We start from the raw sequence: 21,945 nt of genomic DNA on the forward strand, positions 1-21,945 counted from the left end.
AGGCAACGGAAAAAGAGAGGAACATGGACTAACCTGTGTACTAAATGTGAGAAACAATATTTTGTAAAATAAACATTTTTAGGGCGTTCAAAACAGACATGAATAGAGTATGTGTGTAAAATCCCAGGTGAAATCTGACAGACACCTCACTATACCCCACTGTAAGCACTTGTACCCAACTATTCATCTGAAAAATACATTTGTTAGGGGGGATATAACACCCCCCTGAAGCTACGTCCCTGCCAAGACCGTCAGTGGCGTTGTGCTTTCTGTGACCTGACTGGGCCAGTGCTCTGCGTGAAGACAACATAAATAAAAGCACAGAAGCGAGCGTGCATACTGAGAAGCAGCGAGTCAATTCCGCATGTGCCACCTTACTCCACTTACAAAGATGCATAGACGTTGATGCTAGAGCATGCACGCTCTGACGTTTTCAAGACGATGGCACGCTTACTGCGCCTTTACAAGGTTAGACGCATACAGGTTTTAGTGTTGGCATTGTTATTGACCGGCACTGGCCAGTGCTGAAATGAGGGGCAAAGAAAGCATGAAAGGATATCCACAAAGGGAAGACTTCCATAGAGAGGTTAGTCTCCCTGTTTCTTCTTAGTGCATTGTTCCTGTGCACATAGTGGTAGGATTTGTGGTCAAAATTTCGTTCAACTACTTAAACTAGTATAATTTGGATAATTGCGGTAATTTCGCATAACAAACTCAATGTGTAATTATTGAAAATACTCCGATTACCGCGACGTAATTAACATTTCTCCCATGCCTAATTTGGCTCCACTTCATCAAGGGCAGAGTTAAAAGGGGAAAGGACAATATTTTTTTTCTTCAGTTTTCAATTGCTTATAACTTTGCCACTGATTGATGATCCACATCAAATGTGGCACGCACTGTTAACAATTTACAGTCAGTGCAGGTATCCAAGTTTTTGTATAGGGGGACGGAGTTAAAGAGGAGGTCACTACAGTTTCGATATACTAATAACTTTGGATCAGCATGAAATTTGGTGGAGAACATGCATGTTTAGCATGCTCTTGGCATCCTCTATTTCATGAAGGCCCATAAACAAATGGGTCATTTCAAGGGAGAGGGTGAAAGAAGTGTTCATCTGCCGACACTGTTTGATGAAACCACAACAACTTGTCGCAGGTTTAGCTTACCATTGGTTTTGTCAGGTTAAGAGCGGACCCATTGAGGGGGAATCTGAATGATAGGCCAATTAGAGTTTCATTCACTAATAGCTGTGGCACTTCAATTAATCTGAAGGCATTTTGCAGCAAGCAAATTCAGCCCCGTGCAAGGCCAAGCAAGCCCTGCAACCCTCAAAGCACATAGCCAAAGGCGGTTGGACACAGGACCTGGTCAAAGGATGTGCAGAATGGGTACATGGCAAGCTGTGTGCAATGGGGGAAGAATGCCCACTGTAGGTTGGACATAGAACCTAGCCTAGTCCTTCAGTCACCTCTGCAGCATACAGCCAACAGCTTTGTGCAGCGTGCATTAGGCAGCCATGGTCATTTGGAAGCGGGTCCTGGCCACAGGCACTCCGTGTGTATGGCCGGAGGCTGTGCACCAGGGGTGTTGAAAATTGAGCAAATCATAAACAAATTACCTTCACTGAAAAAGCACAGTTAAAAGTGTGTTATGGTTCTGGCTCAATCTCGTCAAACCACTGAAAATCTGCAGTTATGGTTGGCAAGGCATACAATTCATGCCATAACATGAGCCTGCAGCATTGCTCAAACTCCAATTTGGCAAAGGTACAGAAACAAAAAAAATAGAGATGAAGAGAACAACATGGCTCCATGATGAGTGGCTTCAGTTCTGGCCTGTGGTGCGTGCTTTGAATAACCTTGACCACTATGTAGATATAGTTATATGAGAGTTTCGTGAGAGGAGAATTTTGTTTCACGAATAACTTTGGTGCTTTGTGGCAAGTCTTAACAACATTTTCCACCTCAGCTTTTTCCTGGAAAGTGTTTCACTGATTCATCAAGCGGAGGTCGAGAAGAAATGGTTGGTGGATGGAGGGGGGTCCAAAAATGAATTTCTATTTTAATTCCTACAGGCAATTTCTGTCACAGCTGAAGAAAAAAAACGATTGAATTGAAATACACCTAGTTTGGCAAAATGTTTGAATTTTACTCAAAAATCATGTTTTTTGTGATACTGAGTAATCTGTTCAGCCATTTTTGAGAAACTAGCATTTGAAGAGGGCCTCGAGTTGGACATGAAGGGGTAAAAAAGTTAGATATATCTGGACTGTTGGTGTCCAGGTATGCTCTGACAGACCACTTTTAATAGGACTAGTCAATCCTGATAGACTGGCAACAACCTGAACAATATTGTGTGGCAGCCACTACAGGACTTAAGGACATGGTCCCTGTACTGAGCACATGAATTAAAAAATGAGGTGTGAGTAGATAGATAAAACAAATAGAATCTATTATTGATAAAATGGCAGTCTGGTGGCTCAGTGGTCCTTTGGATAAGAACACGTGAGGAGAGGTTGGAGAAGTACATCCCCTACACGACCTTTGATGAATGCAGAGTTTTGCTCTCTTATTTTCTACAGATAATGTTCATTGTTTTTTTAGGAAGAGAAGAAACGGAGAGCAGGGGGTTTGTTAATCTGGGAGTATTAGACAAACGTTTCCTTTTCCCAAGTAATAAAGTATAGATTAGGAAACAGGGAAACGATGTCCCAACATAGATAGCAATGACTTATTACTGGTCTCAATACATCAGGGATATGTGCCTTATCTGGTATAGAGAATAAAAGACAAACACGCGTGTTTTGGATCATCTGCAGAGGATCAGAACTATATTTGGGCTGACACAGAGAGAGCAGCGGTAGTAGAGATAGAAGAAAAAATAGTTCGTAGCAGAAGTGTCAGAAAAATATAGGGGAAGAAGTTATTGTATTTTACAAATATTGTACATCAGAAAATGTCAGTCTTCAGAGACGGGGCATAATTAGTCAGGTAACCTGAGTGAAGAATCACACTCAAATTTAAAAGTGAAGCTGAAATAAGGAAAGACAGATGAAATGGTGGACGGAGAAAGAAGAAAGTGTGATATAGCAGGAAAAAGTATTTTTTTTTAGATAAAGTTTGAGAAAGTAAGTGAAACCAAGTCCTCAACAGTACAGCAACAGGAGGAATCTGAGCTCAAGGTTCAGAAGAGGAGGAAAAGGACAGAACGATTCTGGAGTCAGCCACATAAAAGCGTGGTTTGCATCCAAAGGAGGCTGTAAAGGAATTGAATAAATTAGGATGGGGGAACACCTCAAGGGGATAGAATAGAAACGTTTGCATCTTCATATAGTTTTTGGCTTGTCAAACAGATAAAATAAACCTTACCCGTCAGATCCGGGTCTAGAAGGTGCACCATCAGATGACACAGAGGTTACTGATGCAACGGACAAAGGCCTCGAGGATGACGGCATTGTGAAAGACCGGACTATAGACTGCGGTCGACTCCCTCGTCTATCATCAGCAAATGAGGCCTACAGCAAACAAAATGCATTCACATTTTAATGAAAGTGTTATAACTAAACATGTGTCAAAGTGGTACATTGTTCAACATAATTTCCAGTTTAGGAACACTCGGTTATTATTTTCTGTTTCGTTTAAAAGAGAATATTTTACAAAATAAAAATAAGTCCAATAATTTCATAAATGGCTGTCTGTCACCAATAGCGTTGTTTCTTGTGTAGTTCTTCTCACGCATTGACCACAATTCAGTTCACAAACATATTTTAACAGAATTTTCTTCCTCATCAATCACGCCAAAAACAATAAACAAGTGATACCCAAACTATATTGATTGAGTGGCCATTGTAAAATATCCATCTGAATTTACTGAAAGACGAACTCGAGCACTCAGATTTTTTACAAACCTATTATGATGAAAGTGTTTACGATAAGAACTCCATCTTAATAAATCAAGCCTTATACTGCATGATTGTTCTTGTTGCAAGAAGCAACACATAATGGGTCTCACCATGGCATATATTTGCTTAATATTATGAACTATTGGAATATGTAAGTGTATATGGGATAGTTCTATAGTGCTACCCTATCTGAAAGGCATCAGAGTGCAGTATATGACCAAAGACAAGCATAAAGTCAACGAGTATCAGTAGAGGAAGCTGGGTATTGGGCATTTAATACATTGTGATAGTGTTCTTGATAGAGGCGAGACTTCAACTGTTCCACCAATTGGAGCAGCTTTGTGGCAGTATTCGTAGAGATGTGTCAGTACTCTTGGAGATGAGGATGTTGTTCCACATTCTGAGTGCATAGATAGAAAAGGTGTGTTGATTTGTATTTTTTTTATTTCCTAGTCTGCGGTCTGATGGTGTCCTGGCTGAGGGTGTGTGCGGAGAACCAGGATAGATGGTGAGCTTGTTTGCCACAGAAGCATGATGCCGGCTGTGATGGCTTTGTAAATGACTTCATTGGTTTTGAAGATAGTAAGGGTTGCAGGGGAGACAACTAAGTTCTAACAAGATGGGGGTGATGTGATGATATTTTTTCAGGCCCTGAATGAGACTTGCAGTGGCAAGTAGGCTGCCCCTTAGAGGTGCCAATGTGGAGGCTGGGCGGCCATGCAATAGGGAATTACCACCATCCACATGTGAGAGCATGAGGGCTTAAACAGAAGTTCTGAAGGGGCTTTCTGGAAGAAATGGTTTGACTTTCTTTAAAAAAAGAAAGCTGGTACCAGTCCATCTTTGTTTTTTAACAATCGGTTCCTTGAGGGTGAGGGTTAGTGTCCAGGGTGATTCCAAGGAACTTGGTGTTCAGTGAGAGTTGGAGCTCAAGCAGTCAAGGTTTGTTTCATTGAGCTAGGTTCATACTGTATTATTATTTGTTGCTCTTTGCAAATAGCAGAAATTTAGTTTCTTTTGAGTTTCAGATCAGCGCTGGCCATCCAGGTCTGTATGATGTGCAATCAATGTATGAAATGTGTGCGTGAAGCATAGCAAGTTGAGTGGGGTATTAGCATTTATAAATTATGTGGGGAATCGCCTGGATAGGGATGCCTGTGATGCATCCCGGGAGGGCGTTAGGAGAGTGCCTGCTCTGCTTTTTTCAGACGACACTCCCCTAATCTCCAAAGCACTCAAAAGCCTCTAAAAGTTGTTTGCTGACTTCAATTTCTTCTGCAGTGAACAGGGGTTAAAACTGTAGAGTTCAAAAACAGAAATCATGGTTCTCCATCCGGAAAGAAGTAAGAGGTATAGATGCAAGTTGTTTGTTGATACAATTCCAATAGGACAGGTTCCTAACTTGAATTATTTGGGAATTAACCCCTTTGCTGCTTCAGATGGCCAATGGCCGTCGGGCGCACTACCTCCGTAGTGCTGCACATGTCCATTGGCCGCCGCGGCCCGCCCACTGCGCTAAACCGCCGCACCGCAGCGGAATTGCTGCCGCGGTTAATCGGATAAAGTAACACCTACCATGGACTGGTCCATTCAGAACTACAAATCAGAATGTTCATAAATTTTCTATACATCAAGACTGCTGGTGACTTTTTTCTCTAAGAAAGCTGCACCAGCATTAGAAATATATAATGTAAAAGCTCTAGGAGCCACTCTATATGGAGCTGAGTTCTGGGCCATGTTATTTGCAACAATTTATCAATTGCGGAAAAGACATTTATTAGGCTATTGTTTGGCCTTCCAAAAGTTAGCCCTTGATCCCATTATTTCTTGATTTGGCGCTCAAGACAATCTCGTGGAAAGTTGCACTTAAGCCATTGCTCTACTGGCACTGGATATGGTCCTCCAATGATCTTGAAGCCTACAGAGAACCTCTTAAAGATCTATTAGCTCTGCCTAGAGCCCAAAACATACAGTGGTTTATACACATAACAATGATGCTTAAAAAGTTGGAGTTGGAAGAGTTTTGGCCCAACCCGGGAAGTTTTGTCTCTATTACAAAAATTGCTATTAAAGCAGCATAATGGCAGAAAGTAGGTGTTGATACTGTGTGCAACAATAAAGGTACTCTGACCCTTGATTTTATGAATTTTAAAATGTTTCCCAATTCTGAGTGGACAATTGAGATCATACTGCCTCTGGCTCAGAAACTCTATCTACAATTTAGATACCAGACTCTTACCTACAACGGCATTCTCTGTGAATTGGGAAAATGAAAGATATAATGGCACAGAATGCCAAGGGTGTTGGGGTACATCTGAATCTGTAACTCACTTGTTATTTTGTCCTGCATATGGCCCTCAGCTAAGGAAATGGTTATTGCTATTGTGCAGGTCACTGGGTATGAGGAGACATTTGGATGCCCTCAGGATCCTTAGGTCCGATACCAAGCGATTGGTGGACTTCACTATTGCAAGATACCTACAGGCTGTATGGGATTGAAGGTCTAAGTGTATTTGTGCCTGTGTATGACATGGATTGCTAGGTTGAGCATAAATGTGGGGTAATGTTGCTTGAGTTATCTAAGTACTCTTATAAAACAACTATTCATAAAGTTCTCCCTGCCTGATCCGGAACCTTACTTACATGCACTTTTTGAATGTTGTTTTTATACTTCTTATGTATAGCTATGTGAGGGCAATCGTATGCTCTTTTTATGAATTGTATTGTTATTAACTTATTTGCACTGATACTTTATGCATACTATGATTTGCTTCTTCCTCTCTACAAAAATGTAAGACACTGGAGGAATAAGAGATGCTGTTATTTTCCTTATTATTGTGTATAGTAATTGGGCAGCATGTTGGTCCGATTGGAGAGGAATGGGGTGACTACAGTAAGGTGTATGGATGTATATAACCTAAATGAGCAATAATTATTTTTATGAAATTTGCATTTGTATTGTGCTTTCATGATATGTTTTGGATCAAATTAAAGCTATTATGATGATGGTATTATCAGCATACTGGTGAATGTTGATGCTGTTAGATTTAAGTAGCGCACCAAGAAACTCCATGTAAAGGTTGAAGATGGCAGAAGACAATGTAGAACTCTGGGGGACTCCACACACAATAGGGATTTTTTGTGGCCTGGATGCACCCATGTGAACAAACTGGGGTCAGTTGGAAAGGTAGGAGGAGAACCAGTGGAGGACACTGCAGGTGACTCCAATTTGAGACACACAAGTCTCTGTGAGGGTTAAATGCTTGACTCTGTCAAATGCAGCTAAGAAGTCCAGCAATTTCAGGGTTCAGGGTTTAGGGTTTAAGATTCATCTGTAGTCAAAAGGCCATTGTCTGTGTAGCAGTCTCCATGCTGGAGCATAATCTGAAGCCAGACTGGCTGTTGAGCAGGACATGATTATGGTTGATGAAATCTTGGAGTTCAGCATAGGGAGTTTTTTCAATAATCTTGCCAATGAATGGTAGGTGAGTGATGGGCCGGTAGTTTGCGAGGTTGACAGGGACTAGTGTATGTTTCCTTCGGAGTGAGAGGATCTGCCATGTCTTCAGAGATTCTGGAAAAAATGTCTTGAGTGAGGGATGCATTGACAATGGTAAGTAGCAGTAAGAAGAAGCATATCCAGAGAACTTTTATGAAGAACAAGGGTAATACTTCATCTTCATAAGAAGTTGCGTTGAGGAATACCGGAATAAAATGAAAAAATAGAAAGGGTCCACCACATTCAACAGCTTTGCGCACCAAAAATTAACATAACTTCAAGGAAAAATTAAAAAGAATCCAATGGTTAATTTCAATTCAATTTTTTTAGTGCATCGATTGATTTCTCTTCACGCAAACTAAATATTATATTAATAAAGGAAAGGGGAAAAAAGGGGAAGCAAATAAAGTAATATCAGCTAGGAATAAGAATGTTAAAATAAGTTACTTTTGAAGAGAAAATAAGGATTACAATGAGATAAAAATATGGAGAGGTGAAGAGAAAGGGACTAGCCTTTAAACAGGAAGGGCAAATGAGAAACTTCAAGTTTCACAATTAAGTTCAGTAGAAGAAATATCATGAGGAAAATAGACTGGATGATAACTTCCTCCTCTTATGTTGTATGACACTGCTTTATTTGGCAGTGTCCCTCTCTTCATCTTTTGCAACACTTTAGCTTAAGGAGCAATGCATCTGTTAGCTACTTTTTTTTATCACTAATTAAAGTGCTCTATTTTGGATCAGTTCCCTCGTGAGTTTCTTATTTGAGGACTCTCTCTGTATTGTTTGATGTCAGTTAGACAGTGAGCATATCATTATCTCATCCCAATATGTATGTGAAGGGCCGTTTCTTTCTGCTCTTGACAGCAATACACCAAGGATGTGTTCTACTCCCTGGGATTTTGGTATATCTAATACCCTAGATATATGTAAGGCCTTATTCCTATAGAAGAGTGATTCAGCTCGTGATTCAAATTTCTTACTACTGATAATTAAGAACCAGACAACATGTTTTATCCTGTGAAGCAAGTGGACCTTGAGCTTTCTCAAAACTTGTTGAGTAAAATGTAATGTTCTGCATCTGTGATTTTGTGTAGTGGCATTCATATTACTTTACTTTCGTGGTCAAGATGTGGCCTGGGAGGGAGGCCAGTTAGAAAAGTAAACAAGAGGCCAAAGTAAGACTACAGCCAGACCCAGCTCATACATGAGACATAACTCCGTCACGTTGGTTTGATTTAGTATGTGTTCTCATCGTATTGCTGGATTATAGTCCATTACAACTGTTTTAACAAAACAAAGCTATGCATGTTCAAAGGCTTCCTTCAAAGTGCAACAAAACATGCTTCACTGATATTTAATCATGGATTTATTTACTTTTTTAGATGCTCGATTGTGGCTCAGGTTAAGGGACATTACATGTGGCATTTTGTCAATTAAATGCTTTGATTTGGCCAAGTCAAGATCTATGTGCAAACACGCTTTATTTAAAATACGAGAATGTTTCACTACCATTGCAACTTCTAATGTATTGTTCCCGTACAACTTTACAAAAACAATGTGTTAAATAACTTTTGTTACATTCGGAAGAAAGTCTGTGTGTGTGTGTGTCCCTCGCATAGCAGTATCACACTACTGAAAGCACTCACACAACCCTCACAAGCAGAAGCCTCACACCATTGACATCACTCTCATGCACCTCACACACTAGCAGTGACAAACTATCAAAAGTACTCTCACACCGCTCACAAAGTACCAGTTACACACAATTGACAACGATCGCACACCTATTGCAGACTAGAAGTCTAACACTACCAGAAGCTCTTTCACAACCCTAAGAGCAGGAGCCATACACTACCGGAAATTATCTTACATGTGAAACGACTAAAAGTCGTACCTTATCAAATGCACTCTTAAACCCAAATCCTATCACAGACGAGCAGTCTCAAAGAGAAGCAGTCTCACATTACAGAAAGCACTCCGATTCCAATCACAGACCAGTAGTCACACTACACAAGAAGTTCTCTCAAACCCCTCTCATATTAAGAACAAAACCATGAGGTCTGACTTACAACTTCAAGTGTCTCATGACTGAAAGCCGAGTTTGTGGGGGTCATGTCCTGGATGGGTGAGTGGGCGAATTCAAGCACGAGTCAGTAGGTGGATGATTTGACGCCATTAGAGCCGGTGGTCAGATGAATGAATGCCAGGATGCGAGCTTGGAGGATGAACGAATGAGTACATGGACAGTTCAATGAGTGACTCAATTTAGTCATTCTAAGGCATGAGAGAGACCTATTGGCTTTGCTCATTCTCGTGAAGAACTGGTTTTACGTTAACTTAAGAGCAAACAAAAAGTTGTGTGCTGAAATGATACAGTTGAAGAGATAGTTGAAGTTCTTCAATAAGATAGCATGTTATTATGCTAAATTTTACAGTTAGCATGTTTATCCGAAATGAGCATGAGATGGTCCTGTAACGCTGCTAAAAACTCAAGAAGCACTTGAGCAAGAGATAGGATCTTCTCTGAATAATGCATCTGGCTGGAAACACCTCTCTGGAATGCGCGTGCAATCACAGGTCTCAAACCGAGAAAATTAATTCCAGCATACCTCTGAGGCAACAAATTAATGTTCATTGAGTCAGGCTCATGCTTTGGAAAGACAATGGATATCATTCCCAACTAATTAATAAACGACCCGTTTCACGGGACTGCATGTTGAGGAAAAAGATTTAAAGAGCTTTTTTTTACACAAAATGAGTAATAGATATGAATACGAATGACAGCACGGTTAGTCATTAATAACAGATATATTCATAAAATAATTGAACATTTTCTGACAAAAAAATTGTATTCCCTGCTGATTAACCGTTAGAGGATTTTCCACTCTGTCAACCGCTGGCAAGTATGCACTGCACAAAACAGACAGAGCTGATAACACTCCATCATTCATGACAAGCTGGAGCGAGGATGAGAGTGGAACTGTCAGGATAATGGCTAGGCCAGAACCCAGCATCGACTGCCCCTTGGCTCCCTAATGCACAGTACCAAAATAGGCAAATTAGTTTACATTATGTCAACTTAACAAGTTCGGGTGAACAGAATATCTCTAAGAAAGTCCACTTGCATGAGAGACAATCTCAACCTTTCACAAACAAATAATATATCTGATCATAGCAGCCGTTTCTTATTTAAAAAGCGAAAAAAGACCGAAGGCATTTATTTTTGTAGGGTTGTTGCTATACATTTATCCACATGCCGCTGCTGTGAAATAGATTTACATTTTACCATTTCCTACTCCCGAACTCTCCAGTCACAAAGGTGTGCCTATTCTAATATGTAGTCGGTAGAGATGAACTGATATAATATCACATACTAAAAATTACATTGGAGCCTGAAAACTCATCAAATCTGACATTTCTAAACACAAACTGGCTGAGTGTTAATGTCATATACGCCTCGATGTAAATGAAACTACATTTTCACAGAGGGATGCCAATTACATATTTCTTCAGTAGGGCGCCTTACATGAAATTTTGTGCTAATAACAGAGAACTTTAACTACTAGAACGGATTTTATTTCCGTAACCCCGCACTCTATTATTTGGAGGCTGAAGGGGTAGTTCACTCACAGCATCTAAAATACAACGTTCGTGCAGCCTGCAAGAGCCGGTAATAAAAACGAGGCTGAAAATGTTCCACTTAAGCAGCCTGGGCTCCTATGAACACAAAAATACCCTTCGCTAGTTTCCTGAAGGCCTGGGTGACAGGCTGTTATGACAAGCACTATGCCCCTGTCACACACAATTTCTATACAAAAGGCTCCGTCAAGGGCGCTGCTGGTTATCGAAATATGTATGTATTTTTTTTCCCCCTTTTAGACGAGCGTGTCCAAAATTAAGGAAAAATAAAACATTCTTATGAAGTCAGACATAGTAGATTAAGATTTCATTTTTTGGCCTGAACAGTAGCCTTCACTTACACACATCCCAAGCTATCTTTTGTTTTCCTTTTGTCTTCAGATCTACCCAAGCTACAGATCGTGCCTCTGTGAGAGATGCTTAGAATGTGCGATATGCATTAAACCCGGGCACATTACTCATAATTTTACATTAGCAATAGTCTGGCACCATCTTTGTTAACAAAGAAGGAAGCTGCCAGGGGATGGTTTAGCTGTGTCTAGTGAGACATTTTACTTGCTGGTTGCGCTGTGGGTTGTAGAATAGTAGTTCATCAGAGATCCTACACATACTGCCCTTTAAACTGAAATGTTACTGTCGGTCTAGGAATCCTCCACTTATACATGCCCAACTCATGGGTAACCTGTGCTTCCATAGTTGTTAATTGCTGCACGAGGGGACGGGTTAGGTCGCAGGGAGGCATGGCTGCCTCAATTTGTCATGATATCAGCAGTAGGAACAGAATGTGAACCCGTTCTTCATACCAAAGCACGTGGTGGCATTTATTACCTGCATTTATGCCTCGTGGTGACACCAACTCCTGCATCCTCATTTACAACATAAAATTATATGTTTGTGAAATTCTTCGAAGTCAGGCTCCTATAGGCATTCTTCCATTTTAATTACGTGGCGACCACGTTTGTTCGCTTATGCCATTTTAATGGTCTCGCCACATTTCACTAACATGGCGTCATCCAGCTGTCCAAATGAAAGATCTTCAGAGACCCCATGAAGCAACTATAAGACTGCATCTCAAACTGAAAGGCTCAGACTCCAATTAATTTTAGTTAAAATGCAAGTTGCATTGCAACAGAGTATTGTTCCAAGATTTTAAAATGCTCGTGGACAAAAAACCTGCTAACCACGAAGAGCCTAGTACCAACTAACATGCTAGTGCAAGCCAGAGGAGGTGTGCATGGCTGAAGCTGTGATGGGTGACAAATAGCAGATTAAAAGTTAAGTTGTAACTATAGGGCAATTTCCAAAAACAGAAACTACTAGTTGTGGCAGCTTAGTGTGAAAAGATCTGAACAAAACATCACGTTACCTTCTCACAGAAAATAGACATTCCCACCAATTCTCCCCTTTGAGGCAAACTGTATTACCGACCTACACCTCACTGGTGATGAACACTACTCAGTAGAGAAGTTGATTAAAATCGCTTTGCCCAGTAGCTGCGGCACTGAGGTTGAACACACATTTGTTGATGTTGATTGTGATTTTAGTGTGAATTGCTGTTTTGCAATGTGTATAACAAGCACTGGCGATGCAATACATGCTATCTCCATAGCCCCCTTCAAATAACTGTATGGGAGGCCCTGTGATGGGAACCTGCCTACTAGGAGGGAGGGGAGACCTTTTATTAGCTAAAGTAAGGCAGGAATATGTTCTCCGGGAACATGAACACAAAACAAATCCGGGTATCTAAACAAAACTAAAGTGCATCTCGAAGATATACACCACTTTTGCAAACAAAGAAAAAGGAGTCTTTCAGCGAATTCCAAGAAGCTCTTTGAATATTATGGTGAATATAAGTATAATAAGAAAGATTCACAGGTCAACACTGGGGTAGTGACATCATATGGAACCTGTCCTGATGAATACCTTGGACCTTTTTTGGTCATAGAGTAGGGCAGAAACATGTTGATGCAACGAGAATTATAGGACCATTATATATATCCTCCATTGTCCTGCTATACTGATTATATACTATGCAAATCGACCTCTCTAATGAAGGAACACCTGGGTGTGGATGAGACATTTTCATTATTCTTAGTTTCCCCTGGTCACCATAATATTCAAAGAGCTCCCTGGAATATGGTCGAGCCCATCCTAGCTTTATGGGGCCAGGATGAACCCAATGTTGAAGCATGCCACTACTAGAGTGGGTGAGGGATATACATACAATAAAAAAAGACTCCTTTTTCTTTGTTTGCAAAGGTGGTGTATATCTGTGTGGTGCACTCTAGTTTTGTTTAGGCAGTGGGATATCCTCATTTGTTTAGTATCTCCATAGCCCTGCAGAAAAGGTATCACACTGAGACACAAATATTTGCTGAGGAACATCCATCTTTTCAGGTCGGTGTTTTGACAATCTAACTATCAGACATATTGCTTTTAATAAAGTTGCTGTGGGCTTTGGCAACACCTTCTTCAATCACTGGATTTTTCTGACCAGACTCTTTCAGCCATTGGTTTGAGAATTTGCCAGTCATGTCTTAATTCAGCCCAGTGGAGAATTTCTTCACCTAATACTATTGGCTGATTGGGTAATCTTCCAGTCTCCAATTCAATGCTTGATTCGAGTTGCATTAGAAACTATTTAATCTCTACAGGACTACCTGTCCGGTTCTCTATGCTTCCTTCCCCTTTTGTCTGCTCTATTTGCTCCCTCCCACCTCTCCCCTATACTGCTGCTTGCTCATCCTCACCTCACCTCACCGATTTTCCTGTGTTTCATGCTGCTTGTGCTTTGCTCTGTGTTCCCCCTACCCATCACTTCCATGTGTCGCTCCTCATTCTTCTCACCCCCTCTTTCCTGTGTGTCCTGGTGCTCACCCCGTTCTTCACCTGACATTGCTTCCATCTACCAGCCCAGCAGTGTTTGCTCCATTGCTTCCCCCACATCCGGAACTCTGCCCCATCTCTCCTCTCCATGACTTCCCCCATATTGACCATTCCTTCTCTGTACCCTGCCTGAACTCGCAGTACCACAGACACTTTCACAGAGCTGCGGGTGAGCATCCCATTATGTCAATGCTTGTTTACTAGAGAAATAGAAAAGGGCTGTATTGAAGCCTCCCTTGCCTTTATTTCAATCCTCTTTTTATTTCTGTATAAAATGAGGTTCGTATTGTAAGGAAGCCTTCATGATTTGTCCTTCGGTGCATTCTGTATCCTATAAATGATAGTAAGACTTTAACGCAGGCTGCCATGGCACCCGAGCTTCTGTTCATATAGAAACAAAAAGGGCACGTTAATTAAGGCAAATGAGCCTACAGTACAGGCCACCTCTCACTTCTTTCATGTAGTCTAGTTTTAATGGACTAACACTGTATTTCAAAGTTTAAGTGCACTGAATACAGACCTACTAGCTTTGCGAATGCTTGTTTGTTTCAGTCACTGAAACAAAAGCTCAGGGTGGGATCATATTTTGAAGCTGTACCATGTTTATAGCTATTGATGAGCTCAAAACATCCCACAAATATATACAAAGGAATGGTGCCTATTATGTTTTACTCAGGCAAACTGTTTAATACTTACAATTGTCTTCACTCCATATTGCTTCTCCACTTTTTCTTTCAGTTGCTTGAAACATGCCTCCATCCTCTCATGGAAAGGCCTGAGAGCATCTGTTACTTTGTTTCCGTGAATTCGGATGCCTTCTGACAGGAAGGGAATCTGGAAATAAGCGATACAATCGTTATCAGAACTTGCTGTATAGGGGTAGAGAAATAAAAATTAGTGCATGGCGTAAGTATTTGGTGAAGATGGACATATGAAATAATACTCATTTTGTGGGCTAATGGTGGTATGTACAGAAGCATCTCTGAGCAAGGATTGAGAAATTTTAAAGTTAGTGACACGCACCTGAACCTTGACAGGTAGGACATCTGTTTCAGTACACAATAGGTATTTGACACTTAACTTTGCCAGGCAAAGAATAAGAAAAAAATCTCTCAAAAACAGTGAGTAATTTCGAAATACATATAGCATATGTAGGATCGAATTCCACTGTACTCTGCATGAATTGATAAATGATTACTTGCAAATAACACCATACTCACTTTCTGTGGAGTTTTTATGGATTAATGATAATTGTTTCTTATTGACATTCAGTCATACTGATAGTCATGTTATTTTTGTTGTTCCCGGTATTATTTCTATTTTGAAAAATGCTTTGTGTACATTTTCCCCATTGTCAAACATCTGTAGTCTGATTGAAGCATCTGCCACCAATAATGAGTTGCTAAATCACTCTACGTATTTTTAATTAATCTGTTTCAGACAGTGATGCCGAGCTACCCAGAAACTGATCATACTTCTACCATGACATGCACAACACAGACATTAAAAACGGAAATACAACAGCAAAAGGGTGCACTAATAAGAGAACATGCATGGTGTTACTAGCCCTCTGAAAAATACAAGTGAGGTTATCATTGGCAAGCTTCACAAGACGCCAAAATGCAAAAAATGTTGAAAGCAGGTACTGACTAAACAGAGTATTAATTTCAGAGAAACACTTACTAAAGCAACCCATCTCAAGTTGGCGGTCCGGCGGTCTGAAGAATTTCAGATCTTGGGGAGCATGGTAACCCTTTATTTAGAATACCAGCATAATGTATGCAGATGTTCCACTCATTGACTCACCTTGCCTACCCTACTAAGAGTCACCTGCAAAGGACCCTTTAAAGCAGATTTTAAGGTTACATGGTGTACTAAAATGTGTTCTAATGGGGTTGCCATTTCCCAGACCACAGTGGTAAAGCACCTGCAATCGTTTCACAGCAGTTTGTGAAGGAGGCTGTGGTGCTAAGAAGGGAACACAGTACAATTAGAAAGAAATATTAACCTCTTTCGCTGCTGACTGCACTAGTTATGTTGTGTCAATGTGAACTACACGGATTCAGATGCATTTGATGCCAATCTTTCCTGTTCAGCTATCGTCAACATCTGACATGCCTCTGGTCCCTGTGAATCAATATGTGTTTGCCCCATCATCAACTTGCAGAATGCTTTTTGAAACTTTAGCATCACTCGAGTACAGACCCGTTCAGACCTGTGCATTATCTAGCGACTTACTACTGCTTCAGTTTTGGCTCACAACACACACAAGGGACAACCTGACAAATGCTAAAGATGTGGTTTAGACCAAAAGATTAGATCTCATGTTAAGGTAGAGATAATCTTAGATCAGTGACTCACATCCCCGGTCTGAGTGTCGCTGTGGAGGACATGAGATTTAAGTAATCTGCCCAGAGAAATTCAATGATGGGTCTTAAAGAAATTCTAAAATGGGTAGAGAAGAGAACCTTGTAGATATTGACTGTTGGTACTGATGCCAGATGATGATAACACTTGAATCTCTTCTATATTTCCTATAAATAAAATATTATCAAACCCACTTATGTTTAAAAAAACATTTGAAAAAGATATCACGTTGCACCATTTAAAAGGCTGAAGAAAAAGTGAACCCGAATGATTCCAGCATAGGGCATCCATGCACTTGAGGGCATCCAGAAAACCAGTTGATCCAGGTCCTACTAACTTTGAAAGGTCAACATGTTTTCAAACACGTTAATTAGCATTTTAAGTTGTTTCTCATAGTGATTTAAGATAACATTTCCACCAGAACTCTGCATAGAGTGTAAAAAGTTAATGTATTGTAACTGCTATTTTTATACAGTACACACTAATGTTTGATCTGCTGAAGCATTACTCATTCTAAGATAGAAAGTAAACCAGACACTGAATTAAATTATTTTGTTTTGCATCACATGTATAGTCATTCGTACTTCTGATGAGGCCACAAAGTGCTCCAGTTTTCACAAGTACAGGTCTGGCCCTATGGAGTTGTGTGGTTGGAAGGTTATTTCAAGTACTTTTCCAAGATGGCAGGAGACCCGCCAGAGTGCCCTGAGTTCTGAATTCCTACCCATGGACTGTTCTGCATAAATAATATTCTGCATCTTAGATAATGATATTCTAGAATATATTGTTATATTTCAGCTAATGTTATGTTGCTATATGGTTGTTATGTGCAATGCACTGCTTTATTGGCATATTGATGTTTTATCATTCCAACTTAGACATGTTTGCATGATATTTTTATCTCATATATTCTCCCTTTCTTTTTCTTTGTATCCTTCATAATATACTGTACTGTATCACTTGTTTTGCTAATAAACTTTCTTTTGAAACCTAAAAGAGTCATTACATCTTTTATTCCACACAAATAATCTTGATTAACAATTGTGAAAGCCTCTCTGAAGCATGACTATCTATGGATTTACATGTAACATGAATATGATTTATATACTAGTAAGTAAACTTCAGAATACCTCAAATAGATAGCTTTGATGTATGTTACAAGATGCCTAATAATCCTACAATAGACAGACTAATTGAATGCTATTTATATAGGAGATATGGTGTAGTTGTCCAGCACAGTGCCCATCATTCGGTAACAGGTTGTTAAATAGTATTTTGTATCATACACAGATTAGCATATACATGGGTTTTTAAAATGTTATGACAAGTAGAGTGCCCTGATAGTTTCATTGGCCCTATTTGATATTGATGCTCAGAGACATGTTTTCTGTTTCATGACAGCTAATTTGAAATGATAGCTTGGTGGGTTTAAGATGCCAGGCCATTTCCATAGGGATGACTAAACGTGTCCCAAAGGCTCCTTCTCCATAAAGTCTCTAACATGTACAAAAGGTTTTACTTCAATGATACCCACCTTAATTGTAGACAGAGCCATGTCAATCATTCTGGTATCATAACATGCACCATAAATGATCTCTAAATATTTTACATTAACTAAGCCCCTTTTTGTTGGTTTGAGTGCTCAAGAAATGTTCACATATATGTAGCCTAGTAGTTGTTTGAAGCTATGAACAGATTGTTTGTTAATTTAGTACTCATATGTCTCTGATTACCCGAATTCAGCAACTTTGAAAGTATACTCTCCCTACTTGGGTACACCAACATTCTGGGTTGAAGAGATGCTCTTTTAATACTGAAGAACTTACACAGAATTAAAAATGCAGCAATGAGGTAGCTCCTTACCAAACTAGCACAGACTCACAACACACCTGGACCTTTTTCTCTTTAAGGGTTGTCAGTTGCTACATGGATAAGCTCTTCGAAAACTGTGTAGCTGACTATGCAATCCACGGGGAAGGTACATTCTTGCTTTCAAGAAAGCTTCACATTTGTCACGAAGCGAAAGCTCTTGGCCAAAATCTTACTTAATTAATGACAGTACCTCTATTAAGAAAAACTTGAGCTGGAGGAACTGCTTTTCTGTCCAAAAAGCCAAACGCTGGAATGTAATGACTACGACTGTATGAGAAGTATACATGACCACCTTAAACTCAGGAAAACACTAAAGACTTGGCCAATCCATTCACTAAAAGCATAAATCGCAGGCTGTGGCCCACACAGATTGGTTAGAAGTTATACATATTTTCTCCGTGCTTTGGAACACCTAATGCAAATTTGTTGTGATGTGTTCAATGCCATGTTTGGAACATTCCTTGCACACCTCAAGCAACATCTCACATGTAGGACTTTCTACATAAAACAATGTTTTATGGAATTATTTAATAGCAAAATGAGAGCAAGTGCTGTTAAAGAGTGCTGGGCAGATTGTGAGAATTTTGGAACTGGGTTATTAATCACTGACAAGTGATCCCTATAGGCACAGTTTATTACCAGCATATCATTAGAAAACAGCTTGGCCTGGGAAAAAGAGGAGGGAAAAACCTGCTGCTTAGCTTCATGGATGAAGACTGAGGTTTGATCAGCTCTATCTTGAACCAAAAGACTGGAAGTTATTCTGAAAGGTAGGACTAGCTCACCTGTTGTAGTTCCAGGGACAAAAAGAAGGGATGTACGGTGGAAGAAAAAAACTGATCAGTTGTCAGTGGCCTGGACTGTGGATTGAACTGAACTTTGCTGGAGCCCTGGCAGGACGGAGTGGTAGAACTCGCCTCCCACTTTTGTCCATTCTTTCCTTCCTTTCTGCTGGAGAATTTCTAGCTCCAAAAAGTGACTACGTTGAAATTTAAAAATGAAGAGTGGGAGAAGGCATCAAAGTGACCTGGGCAAAAAGAGTACTTTGGCTGTTAGGATTTTTGTTTGTTGTCCAGATCCTACTCAAATAGCCTTCCCTGACTCTCTCTCTGGTCACTCAGACCTGGGCCGGCCACTAACTTCTCCAATCTCGAACTCACTGATCAGGCCTAATTTGCAACATGTTCTAGCATGCCCAATGTCCCAAGGGCTGTCTGTCATCATCACAGATGTATGCCCACCTGGGGGCAGGCTCTCAATGCCTCAGTTGGTCTGCTGCCACCAAGTTGAAAGCCATCTCAATTCTGACACTGCGGGTCGCGAGTCCACCAACAGACCCAAAACTACCCCTTCCAAAAATCAAACCTTCATCTAGTCGCAAACCCATTTGAGGAGTCGGTAAAACTTTACTGACATCTCAAATGGGTTTTGTATATAGCCAGAATCATTCTTGCAGTCGCAAACTGCAAATCGGAGAGTTTTCAAAGGCTAAAGCGTTTTGTAGATCTAATTTTAGATTACTAATCCAGTGGGACTCTTCTCCAACATTAATAATTTATAATCTCACAATGGATATGTAATGTATGTATTGTGACATTTATTAAAATGACCCCTCAGCTTTATTTTCAGAATAATATTTTAAACAATTATAAAGAAAATGTCAACAGCATTAATAAAGTGCATGACCCTGCCACTATGAGAAAGGAATGGGTATTAATGGGCAAGGTACATGTTGAACTTTACACCTGCGAGGAAGTGCATATAAGATGAACTAGAAACGATTCAAGGCTGCATGAAGATTTAAATACATGGCATGCAATCTTGTGTGACCTAATAATTTATTTATTTATTTAAAGAGTTTTTTATAGTGCTTGCTAGACGCAGAGGTATCAGAGCGCTTTATATGAGAATAAACCATGCAACAGAAAAAGTTAAACAATTACACAATAAATCCCCCAAAAAGAATAGGCAATACAATTAGGAGAGGGGAGAAAGGAGTGATAGAGCTAGTGGAGGAGGCAGGGGAGGTGAGAAAGGGAGGATAAGGGAAGAGACAATATGGAGAGGAGAAAAGAGGTCTGTCTAAGGACCGACAGGGTAAGGTGAAGACCAAGGAGAGAATCCACGGCCCATCGCACCTATACCTGAACCAGGTAGCTCCATCAGGCATCAGACAAAAAAAAGTTCAGTCTCAATACATTGAGAGAAGGGCGAAGGAGAGACATAAAAAGAGGGAGGATGCCATTTTTGTACTGTGAGTCTGCATTGTCCAGTCAAGCAGCGTTTTTGTACTCTGTTTTGAAAATCAATGAATACATTTTAAGAACACATTGCATCTAAATATTGTGTAAGCCCATCACACTTGTGTCTGTTGCTATGCACATCTGTTTAGAACAGGAGCACAAATAGAAGGTTGAGAATGGCAACACAAAAAATCAACACAACAATCCATGCACACATGCCAACGACCAATGAAAATAGCCAAAGGCTTTTGCATGCAAAAAGCTTACTGTCAGGCTAAAAAGCAGCCACTGCATGCTGAAATTGACTGCAACCTCATGCTGTAACTGCACTACCTCCTTTTTTTTAAGCACTTGTTATTTTTCATTGGGACTTCCTCGATATTTGAGCTTCGGCCGTCAGAACAAATCCTATACATAAACACACACCTGCCAAGAGTGGGTATGTGACAAATGAAAGAGCGAAGAGATTACGTCTTATCTAGGATCACATTCTCTATTTCAGGCAAAACACAAGGAAACAGGATTTAAGAAATAAAACCGGCCAAAAATCTTTTCATGGAAGAAACAATCTTTTTTGACTTGATGTAAATCGTGTTCTGTGCTTTGCACGGCAGGAACAATAACCCGTAAAACCATACAATTAAATAGTGCTTAAAAGTGGCATCCAACAACCTACATAAGAATAGTGGAGGTCATATGGGCATGGCTAAAGATTACAAGAAGTAAATATTCCAGTGGCTGCGGAGTTCCATCACCAACACGATCTTTCTCACAGAGGATTAACATGAGTGACTTCCGGATTTGAAAAAACATGTGAATTTTATTTCCTGCTTTATTGAAAAGGGAAGGAATTCGATTAGAGAACAACAGTTCCCCAGTGCAAATAAGTTGCATAATGCAGCTCAGGTTATGAAAATAGAAAATAATATTTTGTGGTTGGCAGAAATACCGAGGAGTGCACCAGAAATCGACCTGGTCATTTGCATGAAAAGTGGTAGCCTGTGTAGGTTCAGGCTGGGATTCCACTACAATGGTCAATGTGCTACGTTTTCATTCACAGTTCCCAGTACCTGAAAAACTGAGCTGGAGAATAAGAAACCTATTAGTTTAACTTTTAAACATGTTTTTGTGTGCAACATTTAAATCGTCCATACTGGATCTGGCCTAGACACATCTCTTGCTGTTTTTCCAGCCTCATGTAACCAAAATAAATCAATTTCAAAAACAAAAAACACATATATAATACACAGAGAATTTGGTCAGCCTTTTTCATCCATTGGTCTTTGCAATTTTTGTTCACAATCCACCTCTGCCTACCACAGCATGCGATACAAAAAACAATGGTCCTAGAACCAAATTTGCAAAAGCGTTAGGTCAAATAACAATTGTTAAATTAATTTTATATTTGGACAGGAACCTGGAGACAAAACTTGAGGCAACCTTCTAAAGACCTAAATCAATTTAAAAAAACTCAGTTATACACAAGGATAAAACTCACAAAACAGACCAAAAGATATATATGTGTTCACCAA

At 40.0% G+C, this 21,945-nt stretch overlaps 1 protein-coding gene across 1 annotated transcript in view; it reads right to left on the reverse strand.

Annotated features, from left to right (window-relative positions):
- DOCK1 (dedicator of cytokinesis 1) overlaps window positions 1–21,945 on the reverse strand; it is a 1,358,032-nt gene that overhangs the window by 66,538 nt on the left and 1,269,549 nt on the right. The window contains exons 47-48 of the mRNA XM_086922569.1: window positions 14,628–14,765; window positions 3,372–3,517 (exon numbers count right to left, since the gene is read on the reverse strand). Coding sequence (XP_086778695.1) covers window positions 3,372–3,517; window positions 14,628–14,765 — 284 coding nt within the window. The remainder of the gene's footprint in view (window positions 1–3,371; window positions 3,518–14,627; window positions 14,766–21,945) is intronic.

Source organism: Lissotriton vulgaris, chromosome 5 (genome assembly GCF_964263255.1).
Source record: "Lissotriton vulgaris chromosome 5, aLisVul1.2, whole genome shotgun sequence".
NCBI lineage: Eukaryota > Metazoa > Chordata > Amphibia > Caudata > Salamandridae > Lissotriton > Lissotriton vulgaris.